The 15,579-nt window shown below is 46.8% G+C and overlaps 1 protein-coding gene across 1 annotated transcript in view; it reads left to right on the top strand.

Moving 5' to 3' along the window:
* The window catches only part of ADGRA2 (adhesion G protein-coupled receptor A2), a 451,371-nt gene that overhangs the window by 338,753 nt on the left and 97,039 nt on the right, over positions 1-15,579 (top strand). The window contains exons 3-6 of the mRNA XM_086948811.1: positions 6,229-6,300; positions 7,190-7,261; positions 8,453-8,524; positions 15,259-15,422. Of these exons, the coding sequence (XP_086804937.1) occupies positions 6,229-6,300; positions 7,190-7,261; positions 8,453-8,524; positions 15,259-15,422 (380 nt within the window). The remainder of the gene's footprint in view (positions 1-6,228; positions 6,301-7,189; positions 7,262-8,452; positions 8,525-15,258; positions 15,423-15,579) is intronic.

Here is a 15,579-nt window from a genome sequence, read left to right as displayed (position 1 = left end):
GTACCACATCGCGCGGCATACATTTCCCTTTTTTGCTCCATAATTCAGTCAAACGTGCCACATAATTTGGTCCTTCATTGCCACATAATCCAGTGGCCCAACACAGGACGAGGCTGTAATGAAAGCTTCACGAGGCGCTCCCTGGTGGGAGGCAGCCTGAAGCCTGGGTGACTGGAGCGCAGCTGACCCATGCGACGCTAGGGGGCGCGCGCCCCTGTTATTAATGGAGGGCCGTGGCCAGCCTCCGGCACGGCTCCCTTTGTAGTTTGGGTTTCTAAGGACCCAGGGCGTGATAGATGGTCGGACTGTATCCCTCCCCGCCGAGAGCCTGGCACCGGCGGAGCCCGCGGGATGGCAGCCTGGGGCGTGAATGAGCGCCGACGCTTGACATGCGCCCCAGGGCCCTGGCTGACTGCGCGCACTCTAACTAACAGGGACAACTCTTCTTCTGCGTAATAAAAACACTCATCTTTTATTTCACTCCATCTTCTCTACGTTAATTCTCTCGTACTCAGGGCCGGCGTTAGCGCTGGTGGCACCATCATTTTTTGATGCCCCCACACCCCATGACCACCTCCTCCTCGGATTCTCTCACTACCATCCGGCAACAGTGCCCCTCTTCTCTCCAGTCATAAGTTATTGCTGAACCCCCTGAAGTCAGTGCCCCCTGCACAGGTCAGCGCCCAGTGCGGCCGCACCAGTCGCACGGCCCTAAAGCCGCCCCTGCAGTTTTACTTTCTATCTTTCTTAATTTCTTCCTTCCACTGCTTCATTTTCCTTTTATACGGTTTATCCTTCCTCCGTGTTTCCTCTCGCCTTTCTCTCCATCTCAACAGTGCTGGTAATAATAGCGTGCTTTCATTTAGCACCTCAGTCCGCACGTCTGCCAGCGCAGTAAATAATGGCTGTAACTAATACACACTGTGATGCACTCAATTGTTATCTTTCTTCTTTTCCACTTTTTTTTTTACTTTCTTTATTTTTTCCTCTCCTTCTTTCTTTTTTACACTAATTCTTTAACTTTTCACGCTTTTTTCTATTTTTCGTTCTTTTGGTTGTCTTGTCTTTTTCTTTTTTCTTTCCTCCTTCTTTTTTTTCATTATCTTTTTGGGTGCGGTGCGTAATGTTGTTGTGAAACAGTGCCCGTGGTGCTGGTCGGATGCATGCTAATGTGTAAGGGGTATATGGGTGGTAGAGCACATCCCATGTAGCTTTACTCCAAGTGGAAGCTGTTTAGTTCTTGTCTAGAAGATAGTCTATCCTGTTTTGGATAATTCATCTTCCAGACAAAGAGATCAGCCCAGCGGGTATAACACACACGAGGATGTGGACAGCCGAAGGTGCAGGGGCAGCCAATGGAGAGCTTGTGTCCACTTACATAGTGAGTGAGGAGATACACAGAATAAGGACGCCTGTGTTAGCTCCCCTTTTGTTGGCGAGCATTCAAAGAGAAACACTTTAAATCCTTTAATTTCGCCTTCTCAAGTTTCAAGTTTAATGTTTATTGCTTGATTAATTAAAATCATCAAAATACCCCCCTACATAAAATAAGTGAGTTTTATCTACTCAAACAGCTAGAAGTGTCATGTATACAAATGTACATCTGTGCTCTGTCTCCCATACATTTCAAATGTGTAAAAATCTGTTATTATAAAATCATTCTAAAACTATATTTAGATCAATTGCAGCAAAAGTTAAAATTATGTACCAACCAGATTAAAAGTATGGGGATATGTTACATGCAATTATGATTAAAGATCATCCGCTTGCAATAAGCAGCTGTTGACTAATCTCATAAACTTGACTCCTCGGCAAGACAAGATGCATGACGAACCCTCCAGCCAACTTATCACTGCTTGTCTGCTAGAGCGAATGTTCAGGTTGATGAAAATCGCCTTTAGGTATTGTCTCCTTTGGGTTAACATGACTGGACATGCGCACAGCAAATGGGCCAAGGTTTCCTTTTGGAATCCGCATAAGCGACAACGTTCTGAGTTAAAAACTGTCAACCAAGAAGGGGATAAATCCTTGGAGACATGCACCCCCATCCTGAACTTTAGAAAGCACATCTTCAAATAGGAACTAAAATGGGCAGATAAGTAGGCTTGTGGCTTCGAAGACTTGTATGAGTTCATGACTGTCCATCCATGCCGTCTCTTTGTGAGCGCAAATTTATCTTCCAATAAAGATTTCTTTTTACTTGCGACATTCACAGTTTTGTTAAAGGACGCTCAATACATCTTGTTGTCCCATGCCGATTGGAGTTCCAAAGTGGCCAAAGATGTACTCAGGTAACTCTCCCAAGAGTTTGGGGTTTCTTGCTCGTTCTGTGACCTTACTTCGTCCCAGCAGAGTCTCGCCCTCTCATTTTCAATGTTTTAGCAAAGTCTTAAATACAAAAAACTAAGCATTTACAATTCCAGCCAAAGTATTACATGCATTTTATCAGTAAAGTACCACCCAAAACCAGCCAGTGTAGACTGGAGCCAACTGGTAACATATGTGCACTCTCGTTAATGTACACTTAGAGTATAGCTTAGGACACACATGACCAAGGATCACTCTGTAAGTGACGCAAGCTTATTGGAAGCCTGCAGTGAACAGAACCATGGAAGACAGAAGGGATGTTTGGGAAGCCCGCATTAGTCTATTCAATAGCACAGTATTTTAATCGCTCAAGTTCAGTTTCCTGACAAAGTCATTAAGCAATGCATTTGCATAGTGGCATTGTGCCTGAAAACAAGAAGCCACATGGATGGAGAGAGGCATAGCTGCTCAAATTCATGTGGCGTAGTGTGCGTGTTGCAATGTTGTGTGAAACCCAGCAATGTTGAGCTGTATTTGACATGCTTTGTGTAGCCATAGTGGCATTCGCAACTCAAAGATTGATGTGAGCAGTGTTTGCATGACTTTTGTACTCCAAGCTATGCCTCAAGTGTAACTGTCTTCATGTAAATGACGCCCAAGAGCACTGTGGGGCAGATTTACAATAACTGGCGCATCCCTGCATATCAGCAGGGATGCGCCAGTTATTGTGCGCTGCGGCTCCGCCACCATGGATGCGCCGCATTTACAATGCGGCGCACCATGGGTAAAAACGGCACAGATGCGTGACGCATCTGTGCAATAAAGGCGGCGCATTGCGCGACGCAGCTCCAGCAATGCTCTGGGGGGCCCTATCTGTACAATGCTGCATCAATCCTTACGCCTGCTTCAAGCAGGCGAGGGTTTTGACGCAGCACGGGCTCAAAAGTGACTGAGTGAAATCTTGTAGATTTCACTCAGCCACTTTTAGGAGGTGTTCCTGCGCCGGAAAGCCCTCCCCCCCGCGCAGGAACGCCTACTTCTGGCGCAGGGCTTTACAACATGACACATCTCCCAGATGCGTCACTTTGTAAATACCCCGCACCATGGCGCATCTTTTGCGCCACCGCTGCGTCACAAAAGTGATGCAACAGCGGCGTAAAAGAGGCGCAAGGGGCTTGTAAACCTGCTCCACTGTGTTTTATCTATATGCTTCGTTAGTTACACAAAGTAAGCATGGAACAATGACCCAATGTAGCTCAACCCAATGTTTGACCTTTTATTGCCCCAGTTTTCATTTGACATCAGTATTCAAAGTCCTGCAATGTGGCGCTACTTTATGTGACTTTAGGAATGATGGGTTGAAGGGGCTGCGAATAGTGTTTGCACAGTTCTCATCCAGTTATGCTCACTTTGGATAGCATGAGGAGTTTTGCACTGTGTGACGCACTGCACTTAGCGTTGCCCATACTTAACCTTTTGTTACAAAACTTTATTTTCACTTAAACGCTGATCAATGGTATCATTTGCGTCCCATTGCATCGTGCTACCACCGTTTCAAAGTTTTTGCATATCTGGGCCAGTGTGTGATCGCCTTAGACGTGTGGGCTAACAATTTAGGAATCTTGTAGCATATGGACCGATAGTGTAAGGAGCTTGGGTCACAGATAATGTGAGGAGCTTCAACACAAGGACAATGTATGAGGCGCTTGAGCACATGGACACCGTATGAGGTGCTTGAACACATGGACACTGTGTGAGGAGCTTTAACACAAGGACAATGTATGAGGCACGTGAGCACATGGACACCGTATGAGGTGCTTGAACACATGGACACTGTGTGAGGAGCTTTAACACAAGGACAATGTATGAGGCACGTGAGCACATGGACACCGTATGAGGGGCTTGAACACATGGACAATGTATGAGGCGTTTAAGCACATGGACACCGTATGAGGTGCTTGGACACATGGACACTGTGTGAGGAGCTTCAACACATGGACAATGTGTGAGGCGTGTGAGCACATGGACACCGTATGAGGTGCTTAAACACATGGACACTGTGTGAGGAGCTTCAACACATGCACAATGTATGAGGTGCTTGAGTACACAGCCACTGTATGAGGTGCTTGAACACATGAACACTGTGTGAGGAGCTTCAACACATGGACACTGTGTGAGGTGCTTGAACACATGTGCACTGTGTGAGGTGCTTGGGAACATGGACACTGTGTGAGGTGCTTGAACACATGGAAACTGTGTGAGGTGCTTGAACGCATGGACACCGTATGAGGTGCTTGAACACATGGACACTGTGAGAGGAGCTTCAACACATGGACAATGTATGAGGCGCTTGAGCACTTGGGCACTGTGTGAGGAGCTTGAGCACATGGACACCGTATGCGGTGCTTGAACACATGGGCTCTGTGTGAAGAGCTTCAACACATGGACAATGTATGAGGCGCTTGAGCACATGGACACCGTATGAGGTGCTTCAACACATGTACACTGTGTGAGGAGCTTCAACACATGGACAATGTATGAGGCACTTGAGCACATGGACACCGTATGAGGTGCTTGAACACATGGACACTGTGTGAGGAGCTTCAACACATGGACAATGTATGAGGCACTTGAGCACACAGACACTGTATGAGGTGCTTGGACACATGGACACTGTGTGAGGTTCTTGAACACATGGACACTGTGTAAGGTGCTTGAAAACATGTACACTGTGTGAGGTGTCTGAACACATGTACACTGTGTGAGGTGCTTGAACACATGGACACTGTGAGGTGCTTGAACACATGTACACTGTGTGAGGTGCTTGAACACATGGACACTGTGTGAGGTGCTTGAACACATATATACTGTGTGAGGTGCTTGAACACATGGACACTGTGAGGTGCTTGAACACATGGACACTGTGTGAGGTGCTTGAACACATGCACACTGTGTGAGGTGCTTGAACACATGTACACTGTGTGAGGTGCTTAAACACATGGACACTGTGTGAGGTGCTTGAACACATGGACACTGTGAGGTGCTTGAACACATGGACACTGTGTGAGGTGCTTGAACACGTACACTGTGTGAGGTGCTTGAACACATGGACAATGTGAGGTGCTTGAACACATGTACACTGTGAGGTGCTTGAACACACGGACACTGTGTGAGGTGCCTGAACACAGGGACACTGTGAGGTGCTTGAACACATGGACACTGTGTGAGGTGCTTGAACACATGTACACTGTGAGAGGAGCTTCAACATATGGACAATGTATGAGGCGCTTGAACACATGGACACTGTGTGAGGAGCTTCAACACACGGACAATGTAGGAGGCACTTGAGCACAAAGACACTGTATGAGATGCTTGAACACTTGGACACTGTGAGGTTCTTGAACACATGGACACTGTGTGAGATGCTTGACACATGGACACTGTGAGGTTCTTGAACACATGGTCACTGTGTGAGCTGTTTGACACATGGACACTGTATGAGATGCTTGAACACATGTACACTGTGAGAGGTGCTTGAACACATGGACACTGTGTGAGGTGCTTGAACACATGGACACTGTGTGAGGTGACTGAGCAGATGGACACCGTGTGAGGCGCTTGGGCACATGGATACTGTGTGAGGTGACTGAGCAGATGGACACTGTGTGAGGCGCTTGAACACATGGATACTGTGTGAGGCGCTTGGGAACATGGACCCTGTGTGAGGGCTTAGGATCAAGTTCATAATGTGCATCATGTAAAAACCAAAACAAACATAGTTTGTAATTTGTGTTTGTAAAGCGTTGTGGTGAACAACAGAAGATTGTAAATGCCCTCTATGGAAAAGTATTAAAGAATGAATTAATAAATTATTGCATTTTACTATCCCTTACCGACTCTTCCCTGTCTCCTCCTCTGCAGAGACCTCAAGAACAACCTGATCAGCACCCTGGAGCATGGTGTCTTTCTGGGCTTGGCCGAACTGAAGCGACTGTAAGTTTGGGATCCTTCTGGGAAGAATGCTGGGTGCAGAAAATGGGAATCATGGGGGTGTTGGCCATTGCTCTTCTACTCAAGAAGCCCAGGTCCCAATTTTTTTGCTGCTGAATTCTGCATCTATGCCATGTGGAGGGCCTCTCCTACTACTGCCCCCAACTGCAACAGCCTTGTGTTTCTCAAGAGTGTGGAGTTATCCAGGGTGAAGTGAACTGTGCTCATGAACTGCAGGGTGCCTTCTCGCAGACCCAGAGCTTGCACGACAAAATCACGCACCCTTATTCCTCTCTCCACTCGACTGCCAATTCCTTGCTCCTTCTGACTGTCTCTCCTGTCTGTCTGTCTCTACCTCTCCCTCCTTGGTACACCTCTAATCAGGCTATCTACATCTCCCTCCATCACTGTCTTTCCTCCCTGTCCCCACTGACTACCCCCTGTCTCACTGTATTCCCCATGTGGGTGTATTACTTGAACAACTCGGGTTTGCTACATAAGGACTAGCTGGCCCGCTCAGTTTGCCGACTTCCTTGTCCACTCTCAAAGAGCTAGAGTGCGGGAGAGGTGGGGTCATATCAGGAATTAGTCTGGCATCTCAGTGACTCTTCCACAGCCAGTTGCTCTTCTTTTTATTTATTTGACAGGCTTTATATAGCGCTGGCTAGACCCGAGGGTATCAGAGTGCTTCACATGAGTATCAGACCATAGTTGCAGGTTACACCATTACAGGATTACACAGTTTCAAAGCATAATTACATAGTAACATGTTAGGTCGAGAAAAACAATAAGGACCTGGATCTAGTGGCATGTCAGGATATCTCTCTATTGTTGCGTGCCGGACGGCACTTTGTGGATGAGATCGATCTAATTTTTTATTTTTTTCCTACAGAGACCTGTCGAATAACCGAATTGGGTGTCTGGCCGCTGCCATCTTCCGTGGCCTTGTCAGCCTCACACGCCTGTAAGTGAAACTGTAAAAAAAAAAAACCTGAGCTTTCCAACCCATGAAAAGGAAGGTAAGCTTGGGGCAGACAGTTACAACTTCCTGAGCTCAAGGGAGGCTCTTTGATTGGCTGTCAATCCCCATGTGCTTTTTGTAAATTTGTTTATTGATCCGCAATTAGCATTTCCCCAAAACACATATACACAAAGATTAAAAGACACAGCACATTAGTGCATAAGAAGATTGAATGGTTATCTACAGAATAAGGGCCTCATAAGAATATGCCCGGCGGGCTTTGCCCGCCCGCCACCCTGTCGGAAAACGGGACCGCCTGCCTTAAGGGCGGGGGTCCCGGGGGTGCCATAAGGATGTGCCTGCCACAGTGGCGGGCACATCCTGTATTCTCTGCACCGCCCGCCACAATGCTGATAATACATCACAGCATTTTCATTTGCAAAGCGGCAGGCACAGCGCGATGCCTGCCGCTTTGTAAATGAAAATGGTATCCCCCCGTGTGCACCCCCCCACTCACCTTCACTCTGGGGGCCCGCAGGGGGCCCCCAGAGTGAAGACCACCTGCCTTGCCACGGAAAGGCATTGCACTCTTGCCATCATAATATGGGTGGCGGTGTCTAATAGACACCGCCACCATATTAAACATTTTCTGCCCCGGTCGCAAGGCGACCGGGGCGGAAAAGTGGCGGGCGGTGTTTTCTTCCGCCGTGGTCCCCCCGCCATACTAATATGGCGGGGGGGGGGGATACAGGGAAGGATGGCGGGCAGATTGCCCCGGCCAGGTTGGCGGTGGCTACCGCCAGCCTGGCGGGGGCAATCCGCCCGCCATCCTAATGTACCCCTTAGTGTGAATGTTGCCAATTGACGAATGGAGACCAGGACTAACAACTTGACAGTTAAGTCCACATGGTACATGTAGCCTTTTGTTCCATTCTTTGAATCAGCAGGATTAATCAGTTTCAGGATTGAAGCAAACTGGATTTACTAGTCAGTTCCTAAAGAGATCAATTCAAAGAGGTGGATTTTATCATCCAATGGTCTACAAAATACCTAATTACTTTGTCTTTACTTCAGAATCATCACCAGCCAATTCAACTTTATGGCAAGCAAAATCAAATTGAGTAGTGGATAGTGTATACAATGCTTTTTCCATGACGTTCTGTTGATGTTTGTGCATTCTCATCTTTCCTGTAGGAATCTGTCTGGAAACATATTCTCCAGCCTGCTGCCTGGGACCTTTGATGAATTACCATCGCTCAAGCATGTGTAAGTATTTCAGAGAATGCTTTAGTAAGATACCTCATTGGGATAGGTGCCCATTGCTGCGGTCAGTGTCTTTTAGAGTAAGGTAAAACAGTATACCCTCCCTGTATTTAATGCAATAATATCACATGGCAACCATATTACATTAACCTCACATAAGATATCGGGATGTCCTCTATTCTCTCAAAAATGACCTAAATGTTAGTGTATGGTGAAGGGGTAGGGCATTAGTCTTTTAAAGACGAGAACCCTCACTCACCCAAAGATGACATGCTTCATCATTGTGTTCCCTGTTCCACACTGCCACTGCAAGGTTTGCAGGGTGGGCTACAACTCTTTCCGAAAGAAGAGGAGCGAGAGGTGTTTTGTTGTATATCATCCAATGGAAGTAGGGAGTGAGGGGCAGAGTCCAAAGGAGGTGTTGGTCCTCCCCCTTTCAAAAAAACATAACTTGGACCCCACAGGTCCTGCCAGCTATGGACCTATCTCACTTCTTCCTCCCTGTGGGAAGATGCTGGAAACTGTAGTTAACTACCAGATGACCGATTTTATTGAGGTAAATAATGTGCTACATCCCTCGCAATATGGTTTCCAATCGAGATTCAGCACAGAGATGGCACTTTTAGAAGTGACAAACGAGTTTATCAAAACCCGGCTCAATGTGGCCACAAAACCATCCTGATTCTGCTAAACCTATCGGCAGCTTTTGATACAGTGTTGCATGACATTCTTCTGGAAAAAGTAGGAATTGTCAGCACCCCGGGGCCCAGCGGAGCTTTATTATTAAGTATGCAGGGGGGCTCACGGCCCCCCACAGCCCTGGGGACCGCCACCCCCCTGGGCTTCGTTTTTTAAATAAAAAAAAAAAACCTGTGTGTGGGGCTCAAGCTCCCCCACACGCCCTGGGTACCGCCACCTCCCCGGGGCTCTAATATGTAAAATAGGGGGGTCCGTGATGGACCAAGGGGGTCAGGGTGTTTCTACCCTGCCCCCTTTGCGTGTTTTGCGCACTTGTTTCACTGCTTTCTTGTGCCTCGGTTCTACCGAGGCACAAGATGGCTGCCAACACTTCATGGTTTGAAGTGTTGACAGCCAATTAGCATGCAGCTCGTGCTCAGGAAGATACTCGTACTGTACAGAGTACAGTACAGAGTATGGTACTTCATCTATAGATATATCTATGATTTTACTTCTGAATTTTTCAGGAACTACTGAATGGATTTACACCATTTAACAAAAAGTGTGATCTGCGAACAGAACTCTACCTTTTTGCCAAATTTGGTATAATTCTGTTCAGCCGTTCGGGCTGTAGCTCTGGCTAAAGGTCCTATGGAAAATTGCATGGGGAAAACACGTTTTGGGCCCCCTTTTTTCTCAGCCCCGCTTGAGGAATCACCCGCAAACTTTCAGGGAAGGAGCGGGCGGAGCAGGCCAGTTTCTTGGAGAATTTTGCAAAGATTCGTCCATTGGCGCCAAAGTTATTCCAAATAGAATGTTGCAGATTTCCTATGGAAACTAGGTCCTAACTATAACCACCTACTGGCGACCGCCAGTAGATAATATAGAGAGAGAGCGATATAAATTTATATATGTGTGTTTTTGTGTGTGCCCTGACTTTTAGATAATGTTTGTTTTCATACAGTGTGTGCATTCATACTAAAAACATTCACACACAAAATAACCAAGGTCAGCAGCCAATACGTGCTGCATGTGTAGAAGTTATCAGCAAAGGTTTTTAACCAGAACCAGAGAACAAGATCCAGGGATATAAAATCAGGTTTGCATGATCTGAACCCAGATGTAGCTCACTATCCAGTGAGTCATCTGTTATACAGGCTGGAGTAACATTAGTCAGTATTTTTATGGACAGGAAAGTGAATTCAGTAGCATTATGGAACATTTTGTCTGCTTAAGCCGTGGGGACAAAAACACGAAATAAAAACCTCCAAGAAAAGGCTCTGGTTATTTGGTTTTATGGGGGATTGTGAAGACCACCATAGAGCATTGTTTGTAGCGACAGATTTCTGCGGGTAACTAATGACACGAGAGCTGAGAAAAATGTAAGAGTGTGCACTATCTCAGAGTTATTCCGCACTAAACGCTGCATGGAACAGGTGGATTTCAGCAGTTTCCTAACCTGGCTGCATTGCTCCAGCTTGGGCTTTGCCCATAGACGTTCATTCCCAAGCATATGACTCTAGAGCAAAAAACATCTCCATCAACACTTCTGCAGTTGGAACCATTGTATGAGCTGTGTTTTACCCATTGGAAGAAGTGTAGTTTGCTACAATGTCGTGAAACTACATAGGAGCTGTGTCGTATCTTGCTTTATGAAGGGTACACAATGTTTTGGAAGTAATCTCCTAATCACTGAAAGCCTGTGGAATTCTTCCTTACATTTTTTGATCAAGGCCAAATAAGAGTTTTGCAAATTTGTTGTAGAAGCCAGAGGGCACTCAAGGATTGCAGATAGCTGAATAGGGTGAATGAAGGTTGATAGATTCCTACTACTAACTCCGCTCTAGCCCCTTTGAGAGTCATGTAGTTATCTCTCTCCCTGCTTGGGTAATGTTTTTTGTTCGGAGTGCAGCATCGCTGTCACTGTAACTGCTATTCCATTGTAGGATCTCCCTTCTCCTTGTCCACTGTCGCCAGCTGCTGGGGTTAGCACACCCAGCAAAACTAGCAAACTGTGAGAATCCCACCGCTTAGAAAGGGATGAAGGCCGGCTCGATGAGCCTGGTGTCCCTATGGCTGTGTAGTTCTACATGCCTGCAAGAGATAGATCACACTAAAGGGGATGGATAATGCAGTCCTAAAGCCTTCCAAATGAAGTTTAGCTTATCCCCCACCAGCACACAGAGGGACTTACTTAGAAGCCCCTTGCACCGCCAGTGCATCAGTTTTTATGTGATAAAGTGACACACCGGCGGTGCAAGGGGCTTGTAATAAGCCCCAGGGGGCAGTGGCAGCTCGCCGAGGGAGTGCTGCGGACGGTGGGGTGGCGCTGCTTCGCCAAGTTGGCCAAGGTGTATAGTTTTATTTATTTAATGACTTACCTTACTCCTGTCTGCCTTATGTCGGACTCCACTGCCCCCCCTTTGCCCCTCCCCCACCCCACCACCCCGCAGCACTCCCTCGGCAAGCCGCCACTGCTAGAGGGAGCACTCCAGAAGAGCAGAATGGCCTCCTTGCATCCCATCAGGCAGGATTCCGCCCGGGCCACTCCACGGAGACGGTGGTCCTCGCAGTCTTGGACGAGCTCAAGGGGAAGGCCGACTCTAACCTCCCTCAAGCCCTGGTCCTCTTGATTTGTCCGCTGCGTTTGACACGGTTGACCACTCCATCCTTCTCGACCGTGTCAGCGCAGCGGGCATCCGGGGCGCGGCCTTTTCCTGGCTGGCGTCCTTCCTTCAGGATAGGTCCCAGGCAGTTCATCTCCCCGGTTTCTCTGCACCTCCCCGTCCAGTCACTTGTGGTGTTCCCCAAGGCTCCTCTCTTTCCCCTCTCCTTTTCAATCTTTATATTCACCCCCTCATCACCTCTCTCCTTGAGCTGGGGGTCTCTGTGTATAACTACGCAGATGAACTTCAGCTCGTCTTTGACCTTTCTTCTACCCCATATTCTCTTCCCAAGTTCTACTCCACATTAGTTTTCATTTCTGACTGGATGAGCGCTAACCAACTGAAGCTCAATCCAGACAAGACGGAACTTGTTCTCACTGGTGGCCCCTCCAACCCTTGGTCCCCTGCACATTGGCCCCTTTCTTTTGGTCCCCCCCCTGTCCCCTCTTCCTCTGTCCGCACTCTCAGTATTAAAGTCAGCCATGACCTATCTATGCACAGTCAGATCAGCTCTGTGGTGTCCTCTTGCTTTCTTTCTCTTCGTTTAATCCGGAAAATCTCACGCTTTTTTTCTATCGATGCACTTAAATCCATAGTCATGGCCCTTGTCACCTCCCGCCTTGACTATGGGAATGGCCTGTACGTGGGCATACCTGCTTACGAATCCCGTCGCCTACAGGCCATTCAAAATCAAGCTGCTCGCCTTATTCTCTCCCTCCCTAAATCTTCTCATATCACCCCGGTTCTCAAATCACTTCATTGGCTCCCTGTTCGCTTCAGATCCTTCTTCAAACTGGCCTGTCTAGCTTTTCGGGCTCAATCCCGTTCTGCGCCCCTGTTCATTACCTCTCTTGTCTCTTCTCATGCCCCTGTCCGCACTCTTCGCTCCTCCTCTCTTTCTCTTCTTCACATCCCTCGCTTCCGTAAATCCAGAACTGGGGGCATCCGATTCTCAGTCCTGGCCCCCAAGTTCTGGAACAGTCTTCCTCTTTCCATTCGCTCCATCCCCATCTACACTCACTTCCGCAAAGCCCTTAAAACATTCCTCTTCACTCAGGCATTCCCTTCCTAATCTCCTTGGGCCCCCTCTGTTGAGTTCTGATCAGGTCCCCAGCGCCAGGAAGCCGCTCGGCCACCGTGCGCTCTATTAAATATTTTATTCATTCATTCATTCATTCATTCATTCATTCAAGGACCGGTGCAGAATGGATGGTGCAAAGGTAACCTTCCCTGACTTGCATCAGGCAGGAAACGCCTGCCAGGAGAAAAGTGGAAAACTCATTGCGCTTCTTGGCCCACTCCCAGCAAGTCTGCCTCATGCCGGGGAAAGAGATGGCTGTTTCCTCTGGAACGCGCCATGTTTACAGACGTTTGGCTCCTATAGGCATGGCCGCATCAAGTTCAGACACAATATCATAAACATTTCCCAGGGTGCACGGCAGAAAATTACAAGAGCCCAATCCAAATAAATGAGAGGAAGTAGGGTGGAAAAAGTCACTCGCTGCAAGGGATTCTGGGAGCTTGGAACTGGTCTGAAACTATGTTTTCCAAGAGCAACAGCTCGTTCAGTCAGAATGGGGCGTGTGACGAAATGTACATTCCTGCCTTGCCAAAGGGGCCACTAAAGTCAGTTCAAATATCCCATTCTTGAGTACTCCCCAAGGGGTGTGGATTCATACCACGATCTGCTGAGTTTAAGGTCGAGCTAGGGTTTTTGCTGGTGTGAAGAGGTGAAACGTCAACATATATTAATAATGATAGAAACAGCGACACCAGCACACCAATATGAACGCCCCTGTATGTAGCTTCCACCGTACTGTGAACTCCCCTTAGGTAGGGTGGGGTCATTATCACCCAACGTCGTGATGCTTACTGCATCAACTTCAGAAGGATGAATCATTTCTTTAGTGAAGTGCTTTTATATAATGCCGCAATTCTACCCTTTCAGAGTACTGTGAAAAACGTGCTAATACTAGTGTCGTTAATGGGAATCCACTTCCTGACCTCAGAAGGGTGCAAGGCTGGATTAGCCTGGTTGATGTTCAAATATGTAGAAATGAAGTTCCCTTGGTGGAAAATTATATGAATACCATGTCTCAAAGTTCCCAGCAAAGAAATGGAAATGTTAGCCCATATACTAGATCATACACAATACTGAATGTAACCAAGCCACATATAAAATGTATGTTAAAAAATATTTTTATTAAAAATCAATGATGTTTGCAATTAAAAAACCACAATAAAAATGATTACAATCACACTAAAGATCAAACTAATACACCATAAAAGAACAGATATTGTACATATACATAAGAGAGACAATATTACACTGAGGAGCTAAGTATGAAACGTTGTACTCAAATTCAAAAAAAGGGAAACGGACCCTATACCTAAATATCTTAAAACAAATTAACAGAGAGACACAGACAGTACATTATGTCATTTGATAACACACCCGAGTACAATAATTTGAGCACTAATCCTAGATATAATCTATTTTTCTTATCTATAGGATTGGTGATTCCTACGGATTGTGTTGGATGCAGCCTCGATGCGCTTCGATGGTTCTAAATTATTTCTGCATCTTTACCGAGACAATTTTTACGTCTCTCATAATGGGCACTGATTGGTTGCCTTATTATTGGATTTCAGTCCTTATTTCATGTCACTGAAATCTTAAATCACTTAAAGGCCAGATGCATCAAAGGGTTTTGTCCATTCTGTGTCTATGGGAAAATGTGTTCATGCATATGGCCCTTAGCTTTGTGGATATATATTTAGCCATTAGTCCACAAAATTTCATAGAATGGCAATCGTGTTCCTTGTATTCTTAACACTTCACCTACAATCTCCTTCTATTAAAATCTTTTGAGCTCTTCTCTTTTAGTCCCACTGGTATTTAGTCTTCTGACTACAATCTTCCAATTAATAGCTGTCTTCACCTTAAGGAGAAAACTCCTGTTGGTAGTCTTTTTTCTAATCTTCCACTCGCATTGTAGTTGAGCGATACTATCTTCCCAGAAGTGGCCTCCCTTTTGTCCTTTAGCTCATTTCAAATTTACGTGAGGCTCCTCTGGCGTGCGTGCAGCTCGTCTCTTTGTGTTTGGGAAACTGATTCAACGAGCCCCCAAGCCAGCTCCAGGAAGCTGCATGGGGCGGGCTAGGCTGTAAACCTGTGACCTGCAGGTGGCACACAGACACTGAACCTACTTATCTGTCTCAACAACTAATCGTGTTAGCTCCAATCCATGCTCATACACCATAGGGAGTTTTTTTGTTGTGCCTTATATTGTTCTTCTTACCTCCTGCTTCCCTCTCTCTCTTCCACTTTGTTTCTGTATACTCTATTTTTCTTCTGGTCCTAACTCTTAATTTTCCTATTTTCTGTTTTAGGGATTTTTCCACAGACTACCTGACTTGTGACTGTAACCTACGCTGGGTGGTCGCCTGGTCAAAGAACAGCTCTGTCCAGATCTCGGACCGGACGCTCTGTGTGTACCCCAGCCTCCTGCAGGACATGCGACTAAGAAGCTTGAGGGAGCGGCAGCTGAGCTGCAGTGAGTATCCACAGCACCTGCTCCTGCAGGGCATCTTGTCCACCCAAGGGAGGCAGCTGACCAGTTATACATGATGTAAAAGGACCTTCCTGTTGTGGTGCCCAGACCAAGCACAAAGAGAGAGAGAGAAAGCTCACTGTCAGCATCTGAGCTAGTA

Source organism: Lissotriton vulgaris, unplaced genomic scaffold (assembly GCF_964263255.1).
Source record: "Lissotriton vulgaris unplaced genomic scaffold, aLisVul1.2 SCAFFOLD_1248, whole genome shotgun sequence".
In the NCBI taxonomy this organism is placed as follows: Eukaryota; Metazoa; Chordata; class Amphibia; order Caudata; family Salamandridae; genus Lissotriton; species Lissotriton vulgaris.
The sequence above is the reverse complement of the archived record's forward strand: the minus strand, read 5'-3'. Positions and strand labels throughout refer to the sequence as shown.